This window comes from Mirounga angustirostris, unplaced genomic scaffold (assembly GCF_029215605.1).
Source record: "Mirounga angustirostris isolate CCGP_5_RB_7025 unplaced genomic scaffold, mMirAng1.0.hap1 SCAF_5, whole genome shotgun sequence".
Taxonomy (NCBI): Eukaryota; Metazoa; Chordata; class Mammalia; order Carnivora; family Phocidae; genus Mirounga; species Mirounga angustirostris.
In genome coordinates, this window is record NW_026991713.1 from 179,518,103 (window position 1) to 179,540,129 (window position 22,027).

A 22,027-nucleotide genomic window follows, 5' to 3' on the forward strand; every position below is an offset into this window, starting at 1 on the left:
CATAGAAAGCCGTCTCTGCAGCTCTGGACACTCCGAACCTCGTGTTCCTCTTCACTCCTTCGTTTGCAAGGCTCACTAGCCCATTAACCTGCCAAGGCCCTTACGGGTCTGAATCTTGGAGAGGGTGTTTGTGATGTCCGGGGACGGGGCAGAGCCCTCTTGATGCCTTCCTCAGCGCCTTGGGAACTGGTTCTGCCTAGCCGGCCGCAGGCCTTACTAAGGACCTACCACCTGTGCTCTACCCTCTCCCGCCTTCCTGCTGGATGGTCGCCCAGGAAGTCAGGGATGGGGTCCACAGGCCTGTCCTCTTCCAAGGATGATGCCCTGGACCAGAGAGTCTCCACCCATTTCATGGCTTCTTGAAACCCTCCTGTGAGCCTGGGCTTAGGGGCTGCACAGTCAGACCTTCCACGTTGCTGGACCTCTTCCACTGAGAGGGTTGCGAAGATTAAATCTTAGACAGCAGGTGTATTCAGAGGGGCTGTGGCCCCATTATCAGTTGGTAGAGGCAAGGGCAGGAGGTCATGGTGTTTCTCCTGCGGGTCTTCCCACCCCCGCTGAGGAGATACTCCATGATTTGGTTTCTGTCCCAGACACTGGGCCACACGCCAGGGAGATGGCATCATGCGTCTGCCCCCTCAGGGTCGGTCAGGCCACTGCATGCCTTGGGGAGCCTGTGGGAGGGGGTCCTGCAGTGCACACAGCTTTGGCTGTCTGGACACAGGAGGGGTGGCTGGTGGTGAGCAGGGGCCTCCTCCCTTCATCTCATGGGTGAGAACCCTGTGTTTGCAGAGCCCTGGAGTTATCATGGGATAGCTCTGGGATGCCACAGGCCCAGGTTTGGCTCTTGTCCTGGCTTCACACGTGAGTCGACCGGAGAGACTCGTGTCCTTGTGGGCTTGTGTCCTGGTACTTGCTCGGTTACCTGGCTAGCTGGGATAGAGAAGAGGCTCACAGCTGGGTTTCCTGCGTCTGGCTGCCTTTTGGTGCACATGAGGAAGCCTGGGACCGGGACCTTCAGTGTTGTCTGGCCTGGCCCCTTAGGGTAGCTGGGCGGGGAGTTGCCAGTCAGTGGGCGGCTCAGCCGTGTGCATTGGCAGCAATGCCTAGCACCGTATAAGGAATATACCCGGCTCCTTTTTGGCATCTGCTCCCACACTATAAATGTTGGTGATGTGCTTCGGAGAAAGATCTCGGATTTGTCGAGCAGACCGTCCCACGTTGGGAATGACAGTGCATTCCTGAAGTCTGCAGGGCATGGCGACAATAACAGCCACTTTTCTTCTTTCAGAATATAACGTGCTGCGCATTAGCCGTTTGGCTCCTGAGTTCCCAGTGTAGCCTCGCGTGCCCCTTGTGTTTCCAGGGGCTCTACGGGAACGTGGCCAGAGACAGCGGCGCTGGACGAGGCCCGGGCTCCGCGCTGCCACACTCTGAGTGGTCACAGAGTATTGCTTATCTGGAAGGGAAGCACAGCTACTCCATATGGACCATCTTTTTTCCTTCCTTTGTAATCTCGAAAATGGGATAGGAATTACCACCATCAAGCCAACAAGCACTTTATAAAACCATCAAGTGAGGTTGTGAACTCTAGGGCCTTGAGAATTTGCTCAGAGCCAAAATACTTCATTCTGATGGTATTTTGCCTCAAGAAATATTACTGTCTGGCAGTAGATTTTTTGTTGTTAAGCTAGTGGGGCTGAGGGGATGCTAATCTTTATAGGCAGCTCCCTGGGAGCCTAAATTGTTTTTCTAGCAGAAGTTCCCCTCTGCCATTGTTTTGTTTTCCACTTGGTGACTACTGAATGCTAAGTTGTCAACCAACTGGAGTTATAAACTGACCGGCTTCAGGGCTGAGGGAGTTCAGAGAAAAGGGAGACCCAGAGAAGTCCATGATTGCCCTGAGGCCCACGGTAAGCTGGTGGGAGGCCGAGATCCCCTTGTCCTGTCTCGGCGAGCTCGCTCGAGCTCTGCTGCCTCCTGAGTTCTTTCCTTCTGTGGCTGAGTAATACTCCCGTGTCCTGACCACATATTTGTTTCTCCACTCACCAGTTCGCACACATTTGGGGTGTCTCCAGTTTGGGGCTGTAATGAGCACACTGTGAATATTTGTGTGCAAGGCTTTCTGTTTTCATTTCTCTTGGGTAAATTCTCAGGACTCAGGTGGACCATATGGTAAGTGTGTGTTTACTTTTTTTAAGAAGCTGCTAAGCTGTCTTGAAAGTGGCCCCACCACTGTGCATTCCCACCGGAGTGCCTGAGGGTTCCAGATGCTCCGTGTGTCTGGCCATACTTGATACCATCAATATTTTTAATTTTGGCCACGCTCAGGAATGTAGTTGTATCTTACTGTGTGTGTGGTTTTTAAAGACAGCTTTATTGAGGTATAAGTGACGTGGAGTAAACTATTCGTATTTAAATCGTAATTTCTTGTGGTTTCACTAGCATTTCCCTGGTGGCATGAGCATCTTGTCTGCCTTCTCGCTGCCGTAAGTTATCTTTGGTGAAGTGTTTGCTTGCCTCCCTTCTCCATTTTTGTTGGATTGTTTTCTTACGGTTGAGTTTTGAGAGTTGGTTACATATTTTGGATACAGGTTTTCTATCTGATTTCTGTTCTGTAAGCATATTTTCCCTAGTTTGCAGCTGCCCTTCTCATTTTGTCAACAGTGGCTTTTGAAGAGCAGAAGTTCCGAATTTTGATGAAGTCTAATTTTATCAGTTTTTCTTTGTGGTTTACACTTTCTGTTAACAGGTCCTTTGGCTCACTGTTTCCTGGAGGTGCTTCCCAGTCCACCTGTGTGGGTCTTCCTTACTGGTTGTAACTCCTACTTAGCATCTCCCTGGAGTGTGTAGTGTCCTCACAGCCTCCCTGGTAACGGTCCTTTACCTTGTTTCTGCATTTACCTGTGGACGCCTGCCAAGTGCCCGTGTGTCCATTGCGTTTGTGTGACTGCTTCTCTTGGGTTCACACCTGGAAATGGAGTGGCGGGTGGGAGGGTCGGTAGGTGAACACGTGGTGCAGTGTCCGTGGGCCCCACTGCTTCTGTGTCTGGTGATCTGGTGGGTGCAGAGTAAGACCTGTGCGTTTGTTTAGAGAGTTGGGGGGCAGAGGGAGAGAGTATCCTCAAGTAGATTCCCTGCTAAGTGTAGAGTCCCAACACGGAGCTCCATCCAAGTAGGGCCTGTTTTAATTTGTATTTTCGTAATCTCAAGGGACTGAGATGGTTTCTAGTCATTCATTAAGGATTTGTCTTCCGCCATGAATTTCCTCGTCACATCTTTTGCCTTTTTTTAGAGGAACTTTTTGTTGTTGTTGTTCGTGTATTACACATACTTTCTCCCAGTTTGCCTTTGATGGTGATGCTCTCCATGTGTACAGGCAGATGTCAGATCTGTCTGGTATTGGGGCGCCTGGGTGGCTCAGTCAGTTAAGTGTCTGCCTTCGACTCAGGTCATGATCCCAGGGTCCTGGGATCGAGTCCTGCATAGGGCTCCCTGCTCAGCTGGGAGCCTGCTTCTCCCTCTCCCTCTGCCTGCCACTCCCCCTGCTTGTGCGTGCTTGCTCTCTCTCTCTCTCTCTCTGTCAAATAAATAAATAAAATCTTAAAAAAAAAAAAAAATCTGGTATTGTTTTCCCCCTTAAGATAAAGGCTGCCTTCTCTCTTCCACAGTTATGAACATATTGTCTTATGTATTTTTTCTAAGTTTTGTTGCATAGTAGCCCATTAAGTTACCACACCGTTATTTATTTAACTTGCTTCTTGCCACACTGTGTAATTCTTCAGTTTTTAAAAGTGTGTTTTAAGATTGAATAGAGTAAGTATGTTTTGGGGACGGTGTTCTTGGCCTTTGTCACATATTTTTTTCTTTGTATGAGTTTTGGCATCAGCTTTCAGGTTTCATGAAAAGTCTTTTGTGGTTTATTGGGGTAGTTTTTAAGTCCTTCATGTAAGTTTCATGCTTTTTTCTGAGGAGATCTCCGTATCTGTCCAGGAGTGAGTGACTTGGACAGGGTTCCTGTAGCAAGCACAAGGCAAACTCCATTGGTTTGTTTTTTGTGTCACATAACGTCAAAATACAACTCGGCGGTGGAGGCTGGTTTGCGAGGAGTCCTGTTGTTGCCTGCACTGGACACCCCTGGGCCCCTTGGGGCCCGCTCTGGCCACCCTGCTGTCCCTGCTCGGCCACGCAGTGTGCCCCTCCTCTCCTTCCGCCCCACGTTCCTTTCTGAAATTGAGCTTCCTGGCCCGACCAACCTTTTAATTTTCTTCCACTCCTTATTTTCTCACATCCTCCGTGTTGACCCCTCACTGAACTTTTCTATAACTGATCAAACCTAGCGGCAGCTTGCTGCGCTCAAGTTAGGACATTTAACTTACTCAGCAAGTATGTGTTAAAAATTGTGTTTTGTGCTGCTACAGATACAGGTTTTATTTAATGTTGAATTAACATATGTTTTCATGTGTAAGAGGTTATCGCACTGTTCATTATTGTACGTATTTTTCAACCAACTCTAATAATCTAATAATAGATCTGTTTTATAAAGGAAGGTGAATTAGGCAAGGTGATCTTTTGTTGTTGTTGTTATGAGGGTTGCGGTAGAGTTTAGAGGGCTTTGGGACGGTCTCCTGTTTGTAGTAACCTGCACTGGCTTTTCTCACGTATAACTTGTAGCAAAACACACAGTATGTAAAACTGTACTTTTTTTAGATAGAGCCTAGTTAATTTACCATGTTGCTTTATATCTGGGTTTACAGTCACATCAGTCACTGTTAGGGTAGAAAAATCGCACAAAACATGAGAAAACCCAGTGATGGTTGGGTTCTGACCCTGGGGGGTAGGTAGTATTTCTCACTGATTTCCTCCCATTTGCCTTAAGTAGCAAACGGTGAATGGACTGTCCCAAGAAGGGGAGCCTGACGCAGGCCTGATCTTGGGTTGGGTGTTTCCAGAAGAACGGAAGGGGCCTGTGTCTGCGGCCATTTTTCATCTCAGTACGTGCTTGCAAAGCATGTGGTAAAGTTTAACATCCGTACAGGATTAAAAACAATCTCGGGGCACCTGAGTGGCTCAGATGGTTAAGCATCTGCCTTCAGCTCAGGTCATGATCCCAGGGTGCTGGGATCGAGTCCCGCATCGGGCTCCCTGCTCGGTGCGGAGCCTGCTTCTCCCTCTCCTTCTACTGCTCCTCCTGCTTGTGCTCTTTTGCTCTCTGTCAAATAAATAAATAAAATCTTTAAAAAAAAAAAAAAAATCTCTCAATCCCCTCTCCGAAATAACCCTTTCCCTCTAAAAAAACAGTAACGGTTTATTACAAAATCAGACACCTCTTTTTTTTTTTTTTTAATTTTTTAAGAAGATTTATTTATTTATTTGTCAGAGAGAGAGAGTGCACAAGCAGAGGGAGTGGCAGGCAGAGGGAAAAGCAGGCTCCCTGCCGAGCAAGGAGCCCGGTACGGGGCTTGATCCCAGGACCCTGGGATCATGACCTGAACTGAAGGCAGACGCTTAACCGACTGAGCCACCCAGGCACCCCAGACACAGCTTTTTATATCTTACTTCAGCAGAAAGGTGCTCACAGAAAGGTGCTGAGGAGATTTGGGGTGGCTCTTCCTCTGGGCTCTCCACCTTGGGGGGCCCTGGCCTTTGAGTCCATCCTCTCATCCTGGGAGGCCACCAGAGCTGAAGTTCTGACTTCTGGGCATCTGCAGATCGCCTCAGGACAGAATGGCCCCCATGTCCTGCCATGACTCTGGGTTCTAGCTTCTGGGTACCACTCAGTTTGGGCCTGGAGATTCCCTACTCTTGTCAGTTCTTTGACGCTTTGTGAAAATAGTTGGTTTTTGTACTTTCGCCAGCGTTTTGGTCACCATGCCTCTCCCACACCTCAGAGAGTTGATCTAAATCAAATTAGGGCTTGGGGCCAGCTAGGAGATGTCTGAGGCCTCGTGGGCCGTGTGGTCTATGTTACTGCTCAGGCCACACGTGTGGAGCAGAAGCAGGGCACTGGCAGTATGTAAGCAAACGGCCACGGCCACGCCCAAAGAAAGTTTATTTACCAAAATAGGCGGGCACGGCCCTTGGCCCAGAGTTTGCATTCCCCTGGTCTAAACAGTCTAGCCCACCCGTGCTGGGCCCTGGCCCACACCGCTGCTCCCAACCCAGATTCGTTCCCTGCTCTGGAGCAGTCCTCCCTGACGGAGGTCTGGCAGCTTAGGCTGCAGATCTTTCGGCCCCAAGTTCCTGGGTCTCCACAGTATGAAAGGAAGCCCAGGGATTGCACTTTGGGTAAGGGATGGCCCTTATCGGGGGTCCTGGGAAGGTTGACAGGCCTCTGGGTTTGTCCTAGGGACTGATGAGGGCCCTGTGTTGTTGCTGCAGGGGGAAAGGTTACCATGGACACCGCCACACAGAGGGCTGATTAGAAAAAGAATACGGCGTCTGTGAGCGGCAAGAGAACATTTGATTTGAAATATAAAATTGGTATCTACATAGACAGGAAGCAGAACCACCAATTGGTGCTAATGTGGCGAGCTTGGACACCTGCGCTCTCTTCCGGACACAAGCCCCGACAGTCCAGGCTCTAGCCACCTGAGTCCCCCGGTCTGTGGCTCCTCTGTCCCATGAGGAGGCTGCTGGCTGAGATCCTGGCTGCAGCTTGTTGGGGAAGCGAATACAGATCCACAGAGCACAGAAATCTCAGAGGGAACCTCGCCTCAGGATTTTAAAGGCTGGTGGTACTGCAGAGGACAAAACCCATCTGGACTCTCTGCTGCTCAGCCTCCATCTGGGGGCGGTCTGGGGCCAGGTGTCCTGACGACCGTTGTGAGGAGCTGGCCTCAGGGTGGTGTAGGTGGTTGTGTGGTGAGTCCCTGAAGCTGCCTTTAAATCCTCGAGGGGCTTTCTGGTGACAAAGCGGGCTCTGCACTGCTCATGTGTGAGCCTTCTTACTCTCTTGCGGTCGGTGAGCAGAAAGCACAGGGAGGTAGATGCTGGCCTGGAATGAGGCGGTACTTTTGAAAGTCAGAGTCATCAAATAAGAGGTAGCGAGTTCACCTGTCACTGGGCACGCTCCGGCCAACACAGGGTGGGTGTGTAGGGCTCGCGCTGGGAGGGTTCCTGTGGGGAGGGGGATGGAAGTGGGTGCCATGTGAGGCCCCTTGCAGTACTCCAGACCCTGTCCCGCCCACTTTGTGTCCTTGTGGCCCAGGGTCGTGGCTCAGGGCCGGGCCTGCCTGTGAGGAAGCCTTGTTCCCGCTGGGAGCCGCCTCTGGCAGGTGGACGGGGCCGGCTCGTCTAGAGGGCCTGCTTAGAACTGTGCCTTTGGGGTGCTCACTTTGATGTTTTCTGAAAGAGTTTATTTTATTTTTTATTTTTTTAAGTAGGCTCCAGGCCCAGTGTGGAGCCCAGAAGAGTTTATTTTTGATGTAATTGCAGATACATAGTAAATTGCAAAAAATTGTAGGGAGGTCGTCCAGTGTGCCTTCTGCCCAGTTTCCCCCACTGATCACAGACCACAGTGTCAAAACCAGAAATGGACATGGGCACAATCCACAGAGCTCATTCTGGTTTTACTAGTTCTGTGCGTACTCGTGCACGTGCACTTCCATGTGTGTTTGTGCGCACGCTCGTGTGTGTGCGTGTGCTCACGTGGGTGCCTGTGGGTGCCTGTGGGTGCACGTGCAGCTTTATCACCGGTGTAGGTTGCTGGGGCCACCACCACAGTGACGGTGGGACCCTCCCTGGGACCCTCCCTTTCTAGCCATTCACTCACTGAACGAAGGGCATTTGGGTTGTTTCCAATCTTTGCTTTTACGAATAAAGCTTTTATGAACATCCATGAGCACGAGTTTTCATTTTTCTGGGGTGAGCACCCAGGAGGATAACTGCTGGGTTGTTTGCTATATGCATGTTTAGTTTCTGAGCGAGCGGCTGTCTCAGCTTACGTTCCCACCACCATCTTGCGCGAGATGAGCCCCTCCACCTCCTCACCAGTATTTGGTGTTTCTCTGGTTTTTATTTCAGTCATTCTGATGATGGTGGTGCTCACAAAAGTGCCCTAGGAATTAGGAGAGGTGAAATTAAAACTTGCTTTTCCAGCGTTTGGTGATGTGTGCCCCTGGCTTGGTCAGTTCTGGAAACTGCCAGTAGGCTGGTATTGGGGCATTGTCCTGGCTTTGTGGCGGGGCCGTCCTCCTGGGTCCAGGTTTGATGTGGCCTTCTCTGCCCTGCCCCTGTGTGACATCCTGTCTCTTTCTCCAGGAGCTTTTCGGGAGTGGCAGGCCTCACTGGGCATCGTTCGGAGGTGGCTGGGACCACGGGGTCTGTTAGGTTGGCCTTGAGTGTGTGTGTGCCCCTCAGTCTCTACAATGGGTTTTCTCCACTCATTTGTCAAGTCTGAAGAATTGCAGAAAAGTTGGAAGCCAGTCAGCTTTCCCTGCTGCCATGGAGACATGGCAGTCCTCATTCTGGGCCAAGGAAAACAGGATCCTCCCCCCACCCCCAATCCAGCTGTCGGCACATCCACTGCTAATGCTCTCACTGCTGCTGGGGCCAGCCAGCGAGATATTTGTAGCTTTGCTTCCTTCTGCTCAGCAGAAAGTAACTCAGCAAAGTGGAATTTTAAAAAAGCAATGTTTGTTATTTTTCCTGAGTTATACATGACCAGTGTGAAGAAAAAAAAAAAAAATTACAGGAAACAACACGGAAGAAATCAGAAAGACTAATTCTACCATCCTGAGATAACCCTGGTGAATATCTTGGAGTATATCCTCAGTATTTTCACAATGGATGTATTTTCTGTGACCCACATCAGCCCTGGGCGCTATAATTTGTTTTTCCTGTTTTCTAGTGTGACAGAAAAGTAGCTCACGGTTGCTTTAATTTCACTTTCCTTGATTACAACCATGAATGGTCATTTCCATGTACATACTGGTCATTTGCTTTTGTGGATGCCTGTAGGGTTTGTTTGTTTGTTTGTTTGTTTTTACCAGTTCTGTTGCAAAGCCTGTCTTCTCTGTGTTGATCAGAAAACTTGCTCCTTATGCTAAGAACTCTTTGTCTTTGCTTTATGCTTCAGATAGTTTTCTAGTCGAGTTCTTCTCGTTTCTGTTGCTCTAAGCAGACAGCCCCTCTGCCTCTCCCAGACTGCAGGGCCATCCTGCTCCCTCCGGGCTCTGCACTCCCAGGCCTCTGCACAGACTGCCTCCCCACACCCTGTCCTGCCCTGTGCCCCCTTGGGGTTATGTTTCTCCAGCCATTACAGGAATTTGAGGGGCGTGCAGTGAGGCGTCCCCTGGCTGCCTCAGAAAGCCGGGGGCCTCCTGGTTGAGGTCTTGGGGACTGCGAGGCAGGCAGTGGAACCCCTGCTCCTGGGCTGCATCTGAGCGTGGAGGCCTGCTCCACCCCGCGGCTGGAGGAGACCCCAGATTTTGACAGCCGGTTGTTTTGCTTTTGATTTGGAGAACAAAGGCAAAGGGAAATGTAGATAAAATTAAATTTCCTTATAACCTGCAGCGCATTGACAGATATTTGAAACAGGCAGGATAGAACATTCCTCCAGGAAGCGCCCCATCTTATAGTGCCTTGTTAGAGGGAAAAACAACCTTAGCTTGACAGTAGCTAGGCCTCCAGGATCCTGGGAGTCTTCTTTAGCATAGGGAAATCCTTTCGGAAACTTCCCTGTCTTTATGTCCCCCAAGATAAGAGAATGTAATCAGCTGCCCCTCACAATCGGTGGCAGCAGCAACCCGTTCTGCCCGGGGGTCCTGTCCCCGCGCTTTAATAAAAACCACCTTTTTGCACTGAAGACTTCCCAGGAAGTCTTTCTGGGCTGTCAGCTCCAAGCCCCAACATCTCCACATCAGTTTTCACTGGTGATGAGCGTTCTTATATATGTCTGGTCCCTCTAAGGCGTTTCGAGGGGAAGCAAAGAATGGCTGTGTGAGGATTATGAGCACATGCCATTTTGGGTGAATTCCTCCTACAGGCCAAGTACTTGGCCCACTGCTTGAGCCTCTCCCCTGTTGCCTCGGAGTGCCTGGCAGCCAACTCACCACTGGTTGGTTGGTCTGTTTTGCTCAGCCTCCTGGCCGGACCGGGCTGTATTGTGTGCCTGCCTACAGTCCCTCGGCCCTATGAGACCAGCTCTGGTGTGGCCCCCACACTGTGTAGTGCTGGGGCATGAGTGGCATTTGGGGAGCCGATGCTTGTGGTTTGGGTCCCCTCAGAAGAAGGAGGGAAGGAGGGAACCGGTTGCCTGGTAGACAGAAAGGTGTCTTTGCTGGCGTCTGCACCAGGTTATGTGCAGGACCTTGAGATGTCGTCACACATGGAGCCCGGAAGCCGGTCCCAACCAAGGGTCTGGTGGTGGGGAGAGGCTGTGATCCTCAGCTCCAGTCCAGGCTCTGACGCTCACCCCAAAACTGTGAGCATCACTTAAACGTTCTTAGTTTTCATGCCTGGAAGCTACACTCACTATACTTGAGGGAAGCTGTGAGCCTGCATGCTGACCTGGGAGTCGGGTGGCATGTGAGCTGTGACCGTTAGGAGAATGAACTTGGAGTTAGTAGCCATGTGGGAGTGACCAGAGAAGGGCTCCATACCATTTGTGTAGGTTATGTTCCCAAGGTGACCTGTTGGCCCACGGTTTTCAGCCTGTGATGAAATTTGAGGTAATACGTACACACACACACACACACACACACACTATATACATATGACTTCTATCAGTCTGGTTGATGGGCTGACATGAGAAATACCTCCTTCTGCTTCAAACACATAAACATGCTTGAAGAAATGTGCCAACAGAATTATGTGACGTAACTAAAAGCAAGCAGTGTGCAAGAAATAAAGAAGCTCAAAGCCAGACTGGTGAGCAAAGCTGGAGCTGGTGGCCCGAACGGCATCAAAACTGGGCCTCCACTATAAGGGTGCTGTTCTTTTTTTTTTTTTTTTTAAGATTTTATTTATTTATTCGACAGACAGCGAGAGCAGGAACACAAGCAGGGGCAGAGGGAGAGGGAGAAGCAGGCTCCCCGCCGAGCAGGGAGCCCGACGCGGGGCTCGATCCCAGGACCCTGGGATCCTGACCTGAGCTGAAGGCAGACGCTCAACGACTGAGCCCCCCAGGCGCCCCTATAAGGGTGCTGTTCTAACAAGATGGCCACGTGAGGTGTGTACTCATGTGCAGATAGTGGAACTGAGCTCCTGCCCCAAAGCCAAGAGCCATGGGTCCTTCACACATGAGTTAGAAAATCCTACCCATTGGGCAGACATAGCAAGAAGCCAGGGTGGGTGAAGAAAGAGTCTGTGACGCAGAATTAGAATCCCAAACCAACGGTGTATGTCAGAGCCAGACCCAAATTTGCACCAACCCACAGCATGGGAGCCCCTGGTCAAGAAACTCACAAGGAGACTTGTTTGGACCAGTGGAATTCACAGACCCTCCAGCAGGGACAAATGCAAACCACCCCACGGGGTCTCCCAAGGAGAACAACCCTCCTGAAAAAGCACAGTCCGTAAGAGGAAAGACCTGTCCTCAAAGTCAGCAGGTAAGGCAGGGGACAGAATTCATAAGAAGCACAAGGCAGAGGGCCTGGAAGAGTTTAAATGGGTTTAAAGTGTTTGGGGGATAACGGGAGAGTCAGCATTCTGTCCTTTTTCCCTCTAGCCTGAGAACAAATGGGAAGAGTTGAAAGGAGTCAAATTGAAATAGTAAAAGTAAAACTCTCATCATGGAGTTACGGGTGGGTCAGACCGGGCTAAGAGAGAGGTGAGCACATGCCCAGTTGGGCACAGTGATGTGTTGCCGGGGAACCCAGGAGGGCAGGTCAGAGGGAGAGGAGGGAAGGTGGAAGAAGGGCAGTATTTGAAGATAAAATGGCTGAGAGATTTGTGGTGTAGATGACAGCGTGAATATCAAAGAGGGGTGCATCCAGTCCCAAACTCACACGCGGTGTGCTGAATAAACCAGCCGGGCTGCAACATGGGAGCGAGCGAGCCACCAGAGAAGCAAGGCTGGCTTCCAGGGCAGGAACGGGCTTGCTGAGCCCCACCTCTGCTGGGCTGGGGGCCTGGGGCCCGGACGGGCAGCTTCCCATGCTGATGCCACGAGTCCCAGCAAAGGGGAGGCATGAGGTCGTGGCTGCCTAAAGCTGAGGCAGGAGATGGGAGATGTGTTTCACAGGGCGGACACGGCGGATGCAGCGGATGACGGGAAAGGTCTCCGGGAGTTCTCAGGCATCTACAAGTTGTGAACCAGCAGTGTTCTTTTAGTGGAAAACTTGGCTGGGGAAAAAGATGAAAAACAAGGACAATCCTGGTATCTTTTCTCCGTGAGACTCTGCAGTGCAGCCTGGGAATGATCCGGGGACGCGCTCTAGCGGGCTGTGGAGCGATGGTGCGCGGGGAGGGCCGGGCACGCACAGACGGCTGCACATCTGTGTTCTCACGGCCAGTGCACACGCCACCTGCTGTCATTCTTGGCCACTGGCTCTCCCCACCTCCCTCCTCCTGCCGGCCCGTGGCAGTGGGGAGCAGCAGATCATCCCTCCCCTGCAGAGGCTGGTGGCAGCCACTGACCCGGGGCCCTTGCCCTTCAGGGCTGGGGGTTGGGGGCGCTCTAGTCTGGCTCCCTGCGGGCCGTGCACTGTGACTTGATTCCTCTTCACTGTTCCTCCACTTAGCTGTCCCTGGACGCTACAGTGGCAGCGTGAGGGAGGGGCCTGTGCCTTCAGATGCCACGGTCCGGACCCCCTCTCCCCACGTGGGACTCTTCTGCACTTGTCAGGGACACCCTGGATCTGACCACTTCCACCCTGTCCTCCTTCCTTCATGGCCCTTGGAGCTCTCTAATGCACACGGTGCTTCTCACCGCAAGCAGCTCACCGCTGAAACCTTGTGGTGGCCTCCAGCCCTCCATCTCCCTGTGTCCATGCTTTTCAGCCTCTCCTTCACCCTCTGGCCACATGTCCCAAGGACAGACAGCATCTGCTCACTCATCACCCTCGCCCCCAGCACACAGGAACGTGGCAGGCACTCGCCTGTTTCTTGACCGGCTCGTTTCTGGAGACTTCGTTCTGGCTGTGGTCTGGATTGTCCACGACGCCCAGGCACACGTTGGGGGAACAACTCACTTGCCTGTCTTTGCAAAGGAGAGAGAGTTCGGTAGTGTCCCGCAGGGGCTGGGGCACCTGCGTCTGCGCCGCGCTGGGGCTTGGGGGCCTCTGCTCGCTGCCTGAGGTGGTGGTGCTGCCCGGGTCTCCGAACACCCAGGAACGAGAAAACAGGCCGTTTCCAATAGGTGCACGCAGTGTTTGCCCTGGGAAAGCTTTGTTTACTGGACAAATCGCATCAAAACAGTGAATAAGGAAACTTGACAGAGGAAGCCCCCCCCATTCCACCCTTCTGACATCCAGTGTGTTTCCTTTTTTTTTTTTTTTTTAAAGATTTATTTATTTATTTGAGAGAGAGAGAGAGCGCGCACATGCGTGCACGCGCAGGGGGAGGGGAAGAGGGAGAGGAAGAGAGAACCTCAAGCGGACTCCACGCTGAGCGCAGAGCCCAACACGGGGCTCGGTCCCACGACCCTGAGATCACGACCTGAGCTGAAACCAAAAGTCGGGCGCTCCACCAGCTGCACCAGGGAGGCGCCCCTAGCGCGTTCCATTTTTAAGTGTCCCTGCCATTCCTAAGATACCGATCTGAGGATGTGTCTCTCCCACACTTGAGCTCTTCATGCACTCTTGATTTATACATGGCCGTTTTTCATACCATTCTTAACTTAATTTTTGAAAATAAAGCCCCCCAACCCACACTTTATAAAAATAAAACACACCCATGGTGAAAAATTTCAGAAAACATGGAGAAGTTGAGAGAGAAACGTTTGGTACGTTAGCATATTTGTAAGTATTTTTAAAGACGTGGTTGGCTTCCAGGAGGGTGCACGTCGCTCCATCACACAGTTTGTGAGGTAAGGATCACAGTCTCACCCTCAAGTAGTCCTTTTGCCATTTTGGAGACTGAGGCACACTCCACCCAGCCCTCCGGGGTTGGACGGCTCCGTCCTGCTTTCCTCGAGGCCCAGCATTGTCACTCCCTTGTCCCAGACAGCCCTGGAGGCCCGAGGCTGGGACTGTCCTCTCCTTGCCTAGGAAAGCAGAGCCGGCCAGGAACCTGGTCTCTTGAATGAATCTCTGCTTCAGTGGCTTGGTTTTTGTTTTTTGGGTTTTTTTCTTCTTTTTTCTCTTGGCTTTAGAAGGGGGTTGTCATATAGTCTGTGCCTTGAAACTTTCCGTCCTGGTGTACATTGGGAGTTTTAAAGCTTATGGGAGATTCTGCCCCAGAGGTGCCAGGAGCTGACTTGTGACATGCGCATGCTCTTTTCCGGCTGGTTTTGCCCATGACCACCAGGCCATCCCCTTCATCAGAACCAATTTTCTTCTGTTTGTTTGCACGTATTCATAAAACAACGTGCAGAAGTGGGGTGCTTCCTGCCTTGCCCCTTCTGCTGGAATTATCTGCACTTCCTGGCTGTTCAAAGGAAGCCACTAAATTTATTGTTTCCAGTTGAGTGGATGCTACATTTACTTAAGGAAGCTTATTTCATTAGAACCTTCACTAATGTTCATAAGAAAGATTAGTCACTGGCTAATCAGACAATGTACAGAAGGCAGTTCTCCAGTTTTTGGGTCTAAAATACCAGAATGGGCAGATTAGGCTGAATATTTGTTCAATCTTTTTAAAATTATTTTTGTAATGGTATGAAAAGATTTCCCAGGATGAAGTATTCACAGCTGGGAAAACAGTTGCTGCTTTGAAGATGGTTTTCCCAGGCACAGAGCTCATGTCTCCTGCTGTTAGGAATATAAACAGTGTCTAGTTTAAACTTGCCATTCTTTTGGTAAGTTTTAATGGCATAGGATGGTCTTTTTCCGGCTGAGCTGCATGGTCCTCTCTCAGGAATATACTTTTATGAACCTGGAGGAAGCCATACTGCAGTTTGCCCAGATACATAAGTAAATGCGGTTGCGAAGGTGTGGATATCAGACTTCCTAGGTATTTATTAGTTCTTACTTCATGCTGATGGGCTAAGAATCACAGTGGAGGTCGAGGGCCTGGCTCACAGTGACCATCAGGTTGATCGGACGATGCCGTCCTTACCTCCCTGAAGCCTCCATTGGTCCCAGAGCCCTGCACATTCTCCAGGACTAAGCATGGCTGCCACCTGAAGCCAGGCACGCCGCCCCACCGGGCCAGCTGGCCGGGTACCAGATCGTGGTTCCGGGGCAGGATGGATATCTGTGACTGCAGGACATCAGCAGGCTGGAATGAATGTCCGGGTGCCGCCATTGGGAATACCGCAGATGGAGCATGGCGCTCGGGGTGCAAAATGGGCTCCATGACTGTTTTGGGAAGGAACCAGAAAGTAGGATCTAAGCATGAGGTTTACGCACATGTATCAGGGTGTAGACCGACCCCTTTAACACGGAGATCCCAAGATTCAGTACCTTAAGCAGGCAGGCTACATGTTTATTCCAGAGCCCAGGGGTGAGTGGCCCAGGCCTGGGTTGTCCAGGCACCTGCGCCTGGGTCATCTTACTGCTCTGCCCCCCGCTGGTGTGCTGTCCCTGCTGTGTGGTCAGTGGTGGCTCACCGTGCTAGTGTTTTGGTTCTGGGGCAGGGGACAGATGGAGTGGGGCCAGTGGCCTCGTCTTCACGGAGGAGATGACCGGGAAGCCTCAGGCTGCCCTCTGCTCACGCTCTGCTGACCCCACCTTAGTCATCGGCTCCTGTCTGGCCATGGGTGAGGCCTTGACTGTCATCTCCAGCTGGGCAGCCAGGAGCCTGGTCGAAACCTGGGGGCTCTGTCCCTGAAAGCAGGAAGGGGAGAATGGGCCCCGGGGGAGTCTGTCATGGGCGCGATCACCTCATTGTCAAGTTCAGGGAGGAGGGCTGTGGGCAGCGCTTAGTGTTAGGGGCTTGCTGGCTAGACCTGGGTTGCAGCAGGGCAGTGGGCTGGGGTGTGGCCTGGGGCACCAGCTTCTCTCTGATCACTGTCAGATGGAGGTCATGCGGGGGTGGTGCAGGGCGGCCATGAGGATGCCGGAGGCCGTGGATTGAGGGGTGACATGGCACCTGCCGCCAGTGAGTGCTGAAGAAGTGGTCGTCGCTCCTTGCTTGTTGGAACAAGTGGTACACACAAGGACACACCTCCTTCGGGGAGGGTGGCATTAATGTGTGGGCAGCATAGGCACAATTTGAGTGAATCTCTCATTTGCTCAGGGCACTTTTATGAATTGGTGTTCCGTTTACGTTTTACTGTAAAGGCCGGTAGGTTCTTAGTAGAGTCTGGCTGTGGGATCAGACCCCCTCCTGCTCCCCCTGCCCCCTGACCCAAGGCAGAGTGACCCCTCTGTGTCCCAGCATCGCGTCTGAGAAGTCGGGGTGATCGCGCACCAGCTCGAGGGGGCAGTAAGAGTACCTGAGACCGCACACAGCAAACGCGTAGCACGGTGCTGGCCTGTGGTAGGCTCTCAGTACCTGGCACTGTGATTTGTTCCTTTAACCGAGTTATACATGAAAACGGGGTCTGGATTTCATACGTCTCAGATTTCATATCAGGAAGTCAGGCTTCATGAGCAGTTTTATCGGCAAACTTGTGATGGTATAGCTGCACTTGGGGAGTTGAAACACGAGGGATGATCTGTGCGACTGAATGATGACAGCCTTCCCAGCCTCGGGATGCCATGGTGACCACGTCTGTCTCTGTGCCGACATGTCCTAACGAGCACTGGTAGCACCTGATGCCGGATTTCTGCCTTCGCACGTGTGGGGGGCAGATGGCGGTGTCTCACAGAGCGGCTTCTGCTTCTGGCTGACGGTCCCTCATGAAGTGCAAAGACTGGGTTGCGTGGCCGCTCTGTGAGGGTAGACTGTGTTGAAGGAGCTTAGCCATTCCCGAGGACCAGACACGGGTCACGTGTTTTATGTCGGCAGCCACGAGTGCCTGCCTCTCCCAGTGGCACGTGGTATCTGCCATCGTTTTCAGGATGGAGGGGTCTCTCCGCCATGCCAGATGGAGTGGGCGGTGTGCTCCCGGAGGGCAGGCTTGGGGGACCCTAGTCAGCCAGGACGTGGGTGATGCACAGGGGAGTGTTGACGAGCCTGAGAGCGAGTGTGCGTGCACATGCGTGTGAGTGCTCACACATCCCCATGTGCATGTGTGTATGCTCGTGTGTGTGTGTGAGGCTCCGCTCTCACAGAGCGCCCTGGCACTGCGCGGCCACGTTCACGCGCGAGTTTGTGTCCTCCAGGCCCTGGCTGAGCAGTGCTCCTGGCCCGAGAGCCTGGGGCTGCGCCTTGCTGTGCAGGGCCTGACGGCGGTCAGTTGTTCTCGAAGCTGCAGCTCGTCCCCAGGCCAGGCGAAGACGCAGGTGTTGCCGAGCAGCTGGGCTGCAATGTCGGTGCTGGATGCACGGGCCGCCTGGCGCCCTTACCCTGCTCTTCGGGCTAGCAGGGTTGCTGCCAGCATGTCTGAAGAGGAATCATAAATTTGTAACTTGGAGCATAGGGTGGAGATGTTCCCGAGCATATAAACTGAGTTTCCCTGTAGTATGTATTTTGTAGGGAAGAAATTCAAACCTGTGGTATTTTCTGTCTTTCCTGCTGCCCCCGCATCCTCTTAAAACAAACACCCTCAGCTCCCACATTGGCAGCTTGTGCAAGTAAACCCTCTGAAAATTAGAACTGTCCTGGGTTCACACAGCCTTATGGCACTTTGGTTTTAAAAAGAAAATAGAACTTTTTTCAAGAAAAACAAACAAGGAGGATTGTACTTTGAGAAAGCAGACCTGGAGTGCTCGTGTCTGGGCAGGGCATTCGCTTGAGTAGTAAGTGGCCTGTTACTGAACCCCAGGAGCCACACGGCTCGAGCTGAGTCTGGGGACAGAATGAACTCAGGGGACCGGCCCTGGAGCCGGTCCGCCGGCAGCCAGCTAGGGAGAAGGAGTTCACTCATCTCCAGCAGGCAGGTCCTTCCCTCAGGATAAATTGTTTATAGAAAATGCAGTCTTGGGGCACCTGGGTGGCTTTGTCGGTTAAGCATCCGACTCTTGATTTCGGCTCAGATCATGACTTCAGGGTGTGGAGCCTGCTTCGGATTCTCTCTCTCCCCCACCACCCTCCTCTAAAAATAAAATAAAATAAAAAACAAATAGAAAATGTAGTCTTTTTTTTTTTTTTCTCAGTTTTTGTATTCATTACTGGTGGACTAATCTGTACTTAAGAGTTTTTAAGGCAAAATTGTACATCTCTGGAGCTTAAGGGAAGCAAGAGGCCAGAAATGTTTCTAGGTGTTTGTAGGGGAATGAACTAATGTAAGCTTGATGGGGTGGCTGGGTGCAGAGAGGCTCGGCTTGTGGGGGTCCCTGGGCTTGCAGGGGGTTGGAGCAGCGCCGGTGCCCCAACCCCAAGGAGGGAGCCAGGAAACGCGGGGAAGCAGTCAGTTCAGGGCGGGGAAGGAGCTGGGTAGCACAAAGGCTGCATGTTTCTGTCTCTTCTCCTGACTTCCCCAGCCCGTCCTCCTGCCTGTCGACCCCCTGCATACATACACCTCTTCTTTCTTCTCAAGTTTGCCCTTTTAGGGGAGACTTCTTCTCTCCAGATGGTGTTTTGAGGCATGGAGGAGATGATGCTCCTCTTCTTTGTTGAAGTTTCTAGTTCAGTGTCTCGTGTCATCAACGTCCTGTCTGATCTTAGCCTTTACCCGACTTAACCTTTAAGAACAGGAGCATGGAGTGTGGGGTGGGGTTTGCAATGCTCCTTTGCTTTTACTGAGGAAGTAAGGCCGTTTTAGCCTGGGGGCTGGTAGTGACTCTTAGTGAATTCTCATTTGAGCCTCTGGTCTTAAACTGAGCAGCTGCAGGTTTCATTTACGGCTGCGGATCACCGGACTCTGTGGTGGACTCCTTCCCTCCTGTTCCTCCTCCCCCTTCCCTTTTTATTATGAGATACACAAGTAGGGGGTACGCACAGCTTAGAGGAGGCCACAGACAGCTCAGGACAGAGGACCACGCCGGCTCTTCCTGTCGTCACCTCCTTGTTTTTCTCCAGAGTTGTGTTGCTCAGGTGTTCTCCCAGTATGCAGTTTGCTTGTGCTTGTATTGAGCTTTATGTGGATGCACTTGCATTATGCGTGTTTTGTTTTGTTTTGTTTTTTAGCTGAACTTTATTGGTTTTCGTTAGCCGTGCGCTGCTGTGTGGCTCTGGAGTGTACATTTTTTCTGTGTGTGAATATACCATGGTTACCCGTTATTCCGGTGGTGGTCATTTGACTTGTCTCCAGGTTTTGGCAATTATAAACAATACTGGGATCAGTGCGTTCACACGTGTGTCCTGTCACACGTGTGCACATGTTTCCCTGGGGCTGTATACCTAGTTGTGGAATTGCAGGGTCTTGGGATTGGTGGATCTTCATCTCCACTAGATAAAGCCGCAGCATGGCTGTCTATTGCTATGTAACAAATTAGTACGAAATTTAGTGGTTTAAAATAACCAGGTTTGTGTGGATCTGGGTCTGGGTGGGGCTTAGCTGGGTCTTGGGGCTCAGTCTCTCTCAAACTGCTGGTGGGGTGTGGCTGGGGCTGTGGTCTCACCTGAAGGCCCGATGGGGCTCCGGGCATGGGCATCTGCATCCACCCTCTCTCCCCAGCTATACGGAGGATTCATCCTCACTGGCTGTTACGCCAAGGGCCTTGCTTCCTTGCCGGCTGTTGGCCAAAGGCTGCCCTCAACGCCTTGCCATGTGGGCCTCTCCGTGGGGAGCTCACGGTATGGCACTTGGCTCTGTCAAAGTGGGAGAGAAAGAGAGGGCACACAAAGGAACATCATGATCTTTTATAGCTGGTCTCGAAGGTGATTTTCCATCAATTTTGCTGCAGTCTCTGGGTTAGAAGCATGTTGCAGGGTCCAGCCCGCACACAAGGGCATGGCTGTCGGGACGTGGGGACCCTTGGGACCACTGGAGAAGCAGCCTGGCACACCCCCAGTGACCTCTCAAAAGTGCAGACCCAATGACGTTCCCACAGCAGCAGACGAGAATTCACGATAGACCTTTTTTATAGCAGTTAGTCTCGTCAGACTTTTAGAAATATTGTATGTTTGAGTAACATCTCATTGTGGGCTTTTAATATTTTGATGGTTTCGTATTTAGAGGAAAAATTGCCTCGGAATAAAAGGCAAAGATCTGAACTACCCAGCTTCAAAGCTTTTGGGAAATGCATGCACTCTGTGCTGGAAGACCTGGGGCCTGGTGCTTGGCTGCCTGCTGTCTGAGCTCCCGCGCTGGCCTCCTGAGTGACTCGGTTCCAGGTGCAGGTGCTGCCACTCTGACATGCAGCCCCAGCACAGAGCCCTCAGACCCCAAATCGCTTCCCACTCAGTGTCCCGCTTGGACGTCCAGCGGGGAACTCAAGACGTAACTGAGACTCAAGTCCTCGCTCTCCCCAGAGCCGTTCACTCAGCCTTCCCCTGACAACAGCGCTGCTCCAGTTGCTCAGGCAAAATGCTTGTATTTGTTCTTTCTTACTCTGGTAAAATACACGTAACATAAAATGGCCCATCTTCACCACTCTCAGGGCACAGTTTGGGGGCACTGAGCACATCCATACTGCTGTGTAGCCGGCTCCCCGTCCGGCTCCAGAACGTTCCATCCCCGCGCACGGAGACCCTGTCTCCGTGACGCACGGACCCTACCGTCTACCCTCTTTGTCCGTGAGTCTGACGACTCCGGGTCCTCGCACGAGGGAGTCCCCATGCGTGTCCTTTCCTCTTTGTGTTTGTCTCTTGATGCCGGCTGCCTCCCCCACCCCCATCCAGTCCGTCGGCGAGTCCTGGCGACTTCAGCATATACCAGAGCCCGGCCACATCCTGGCTCAGGCCCTCACCCTTCCCGGTCTTCCTTACCTCCTCCCTCGGGGCTGCTCTGAGCGCTGCCGTCGGTCAGCGATTTCCAGCGGCAGTCCCACTCAGGTTCGGACCTGGGGGTCCCGTTCCCCTCTGCTGTATTCCACACTGCGTAGATGTTCGGCATTCCGTTGAGGAAACTCTCCTCTTTTCATCTTCTCAGGTTTTATCATGAATTTTGTCTAGTGCTTTTTCTGCATCAGTTGTGATTTTTCATGTGATTTTTCCTCAGCCTGTGTACTACGGCATGCGAAACTGAGGGGTCCTTGAACGTTGAACCCGCCTTGTGTCCTCTGTGGTCCCAGTAGCTAGTGACATTTGCGTGGTGCTGAATTCTGTTGCCTGCATTTTAAGGACTTTTGCATCTGTATTCATGAGGAACACTGATCTGCAGGTTTTTTTGTACTGTCTTTGATTTTGAATCAGGGTATTTAGTGTCAGTTCTTCTTATAATGTTTGGTTAACGTCAGCAGTGAAACCCTCTGGGCCTGGAGGTTTCTTTTTCAGGGGCTTTTACATTGTGGATTGAGTTTCCTCAGTAGTTACGGTGCTCTTGAAATGATCTATTTCATACGACTTGGAGATTGTGGAAGTTTGTGCTTTCGGAATATTCGCTCTACTTCCTGTTTCTTTTTATAGTTTTATGTTCCCTGCAGATATTTTCAAGTTTGATGCTTGTTTCTCTAAGTGCGATAAGCAGTTGTTTGAGGCGTCACACGTGGTCTTCCAGCGTGGAGCCCGTCGGCATCCGTGCGTCGGCCGCTGCTCTCGCTGCGTCCCCGGCCGTCTTCCCGCTCCTCCCGGTCACCGCGCTTCAGAAATCTTTCCGGGCATTTCCGCCGCCTGGGATGGCCGTGTCCTCCCGGAAGCGTACGTCGGCTCCTGCAGCGGGTCTGGGGTGCGGCAGACGAGCACCACCTCAACGCCTGCCCCAGGCTGGCTCCCCAGCCCCCCGTCGCAGGGCAGCTGTGCGCTCCTCGGCACTGAGGGCGTCTGGTCTCTAGCCTGCCGTACATACAGTGCACACACGTGTGTGTGTGCGTGTGCACTTGCAGGGGTGGGA

General features: G+C 52.0%; 1 protein-coding gene across 17 annotated transcripts in view; it reads left to right on the forward strand.

Moving 5' to 3' along the window:
• The window catches only part of CUNH7orf50 (chromosome unknown C7orf50 homolog), a 152,363-nt gene that overhangs the window by 35,868 nt on the left and 94,468 nt on the right, over positions 1 to 22,027 (forward strand). Inside the window, exon 7 of one of the 17 annotated variants that reach the window (XM_064593471.1) lies at positions 10,983 to 11,514. The exons of 14 other annotated variants lie outside the window; for them this stretch is intronic. In XM_064593471.1, the coding sequence (XP_064449541.1) occupies positions 10,983 to 11,090 (108 nt within the window). In that variant the 3' untranslated portion in view covers positions 11,091 to 11,514. 2 more of the 17 variants (XM_054507749.2, XM_054507748.2) reach the window with 2 other exon arrangements.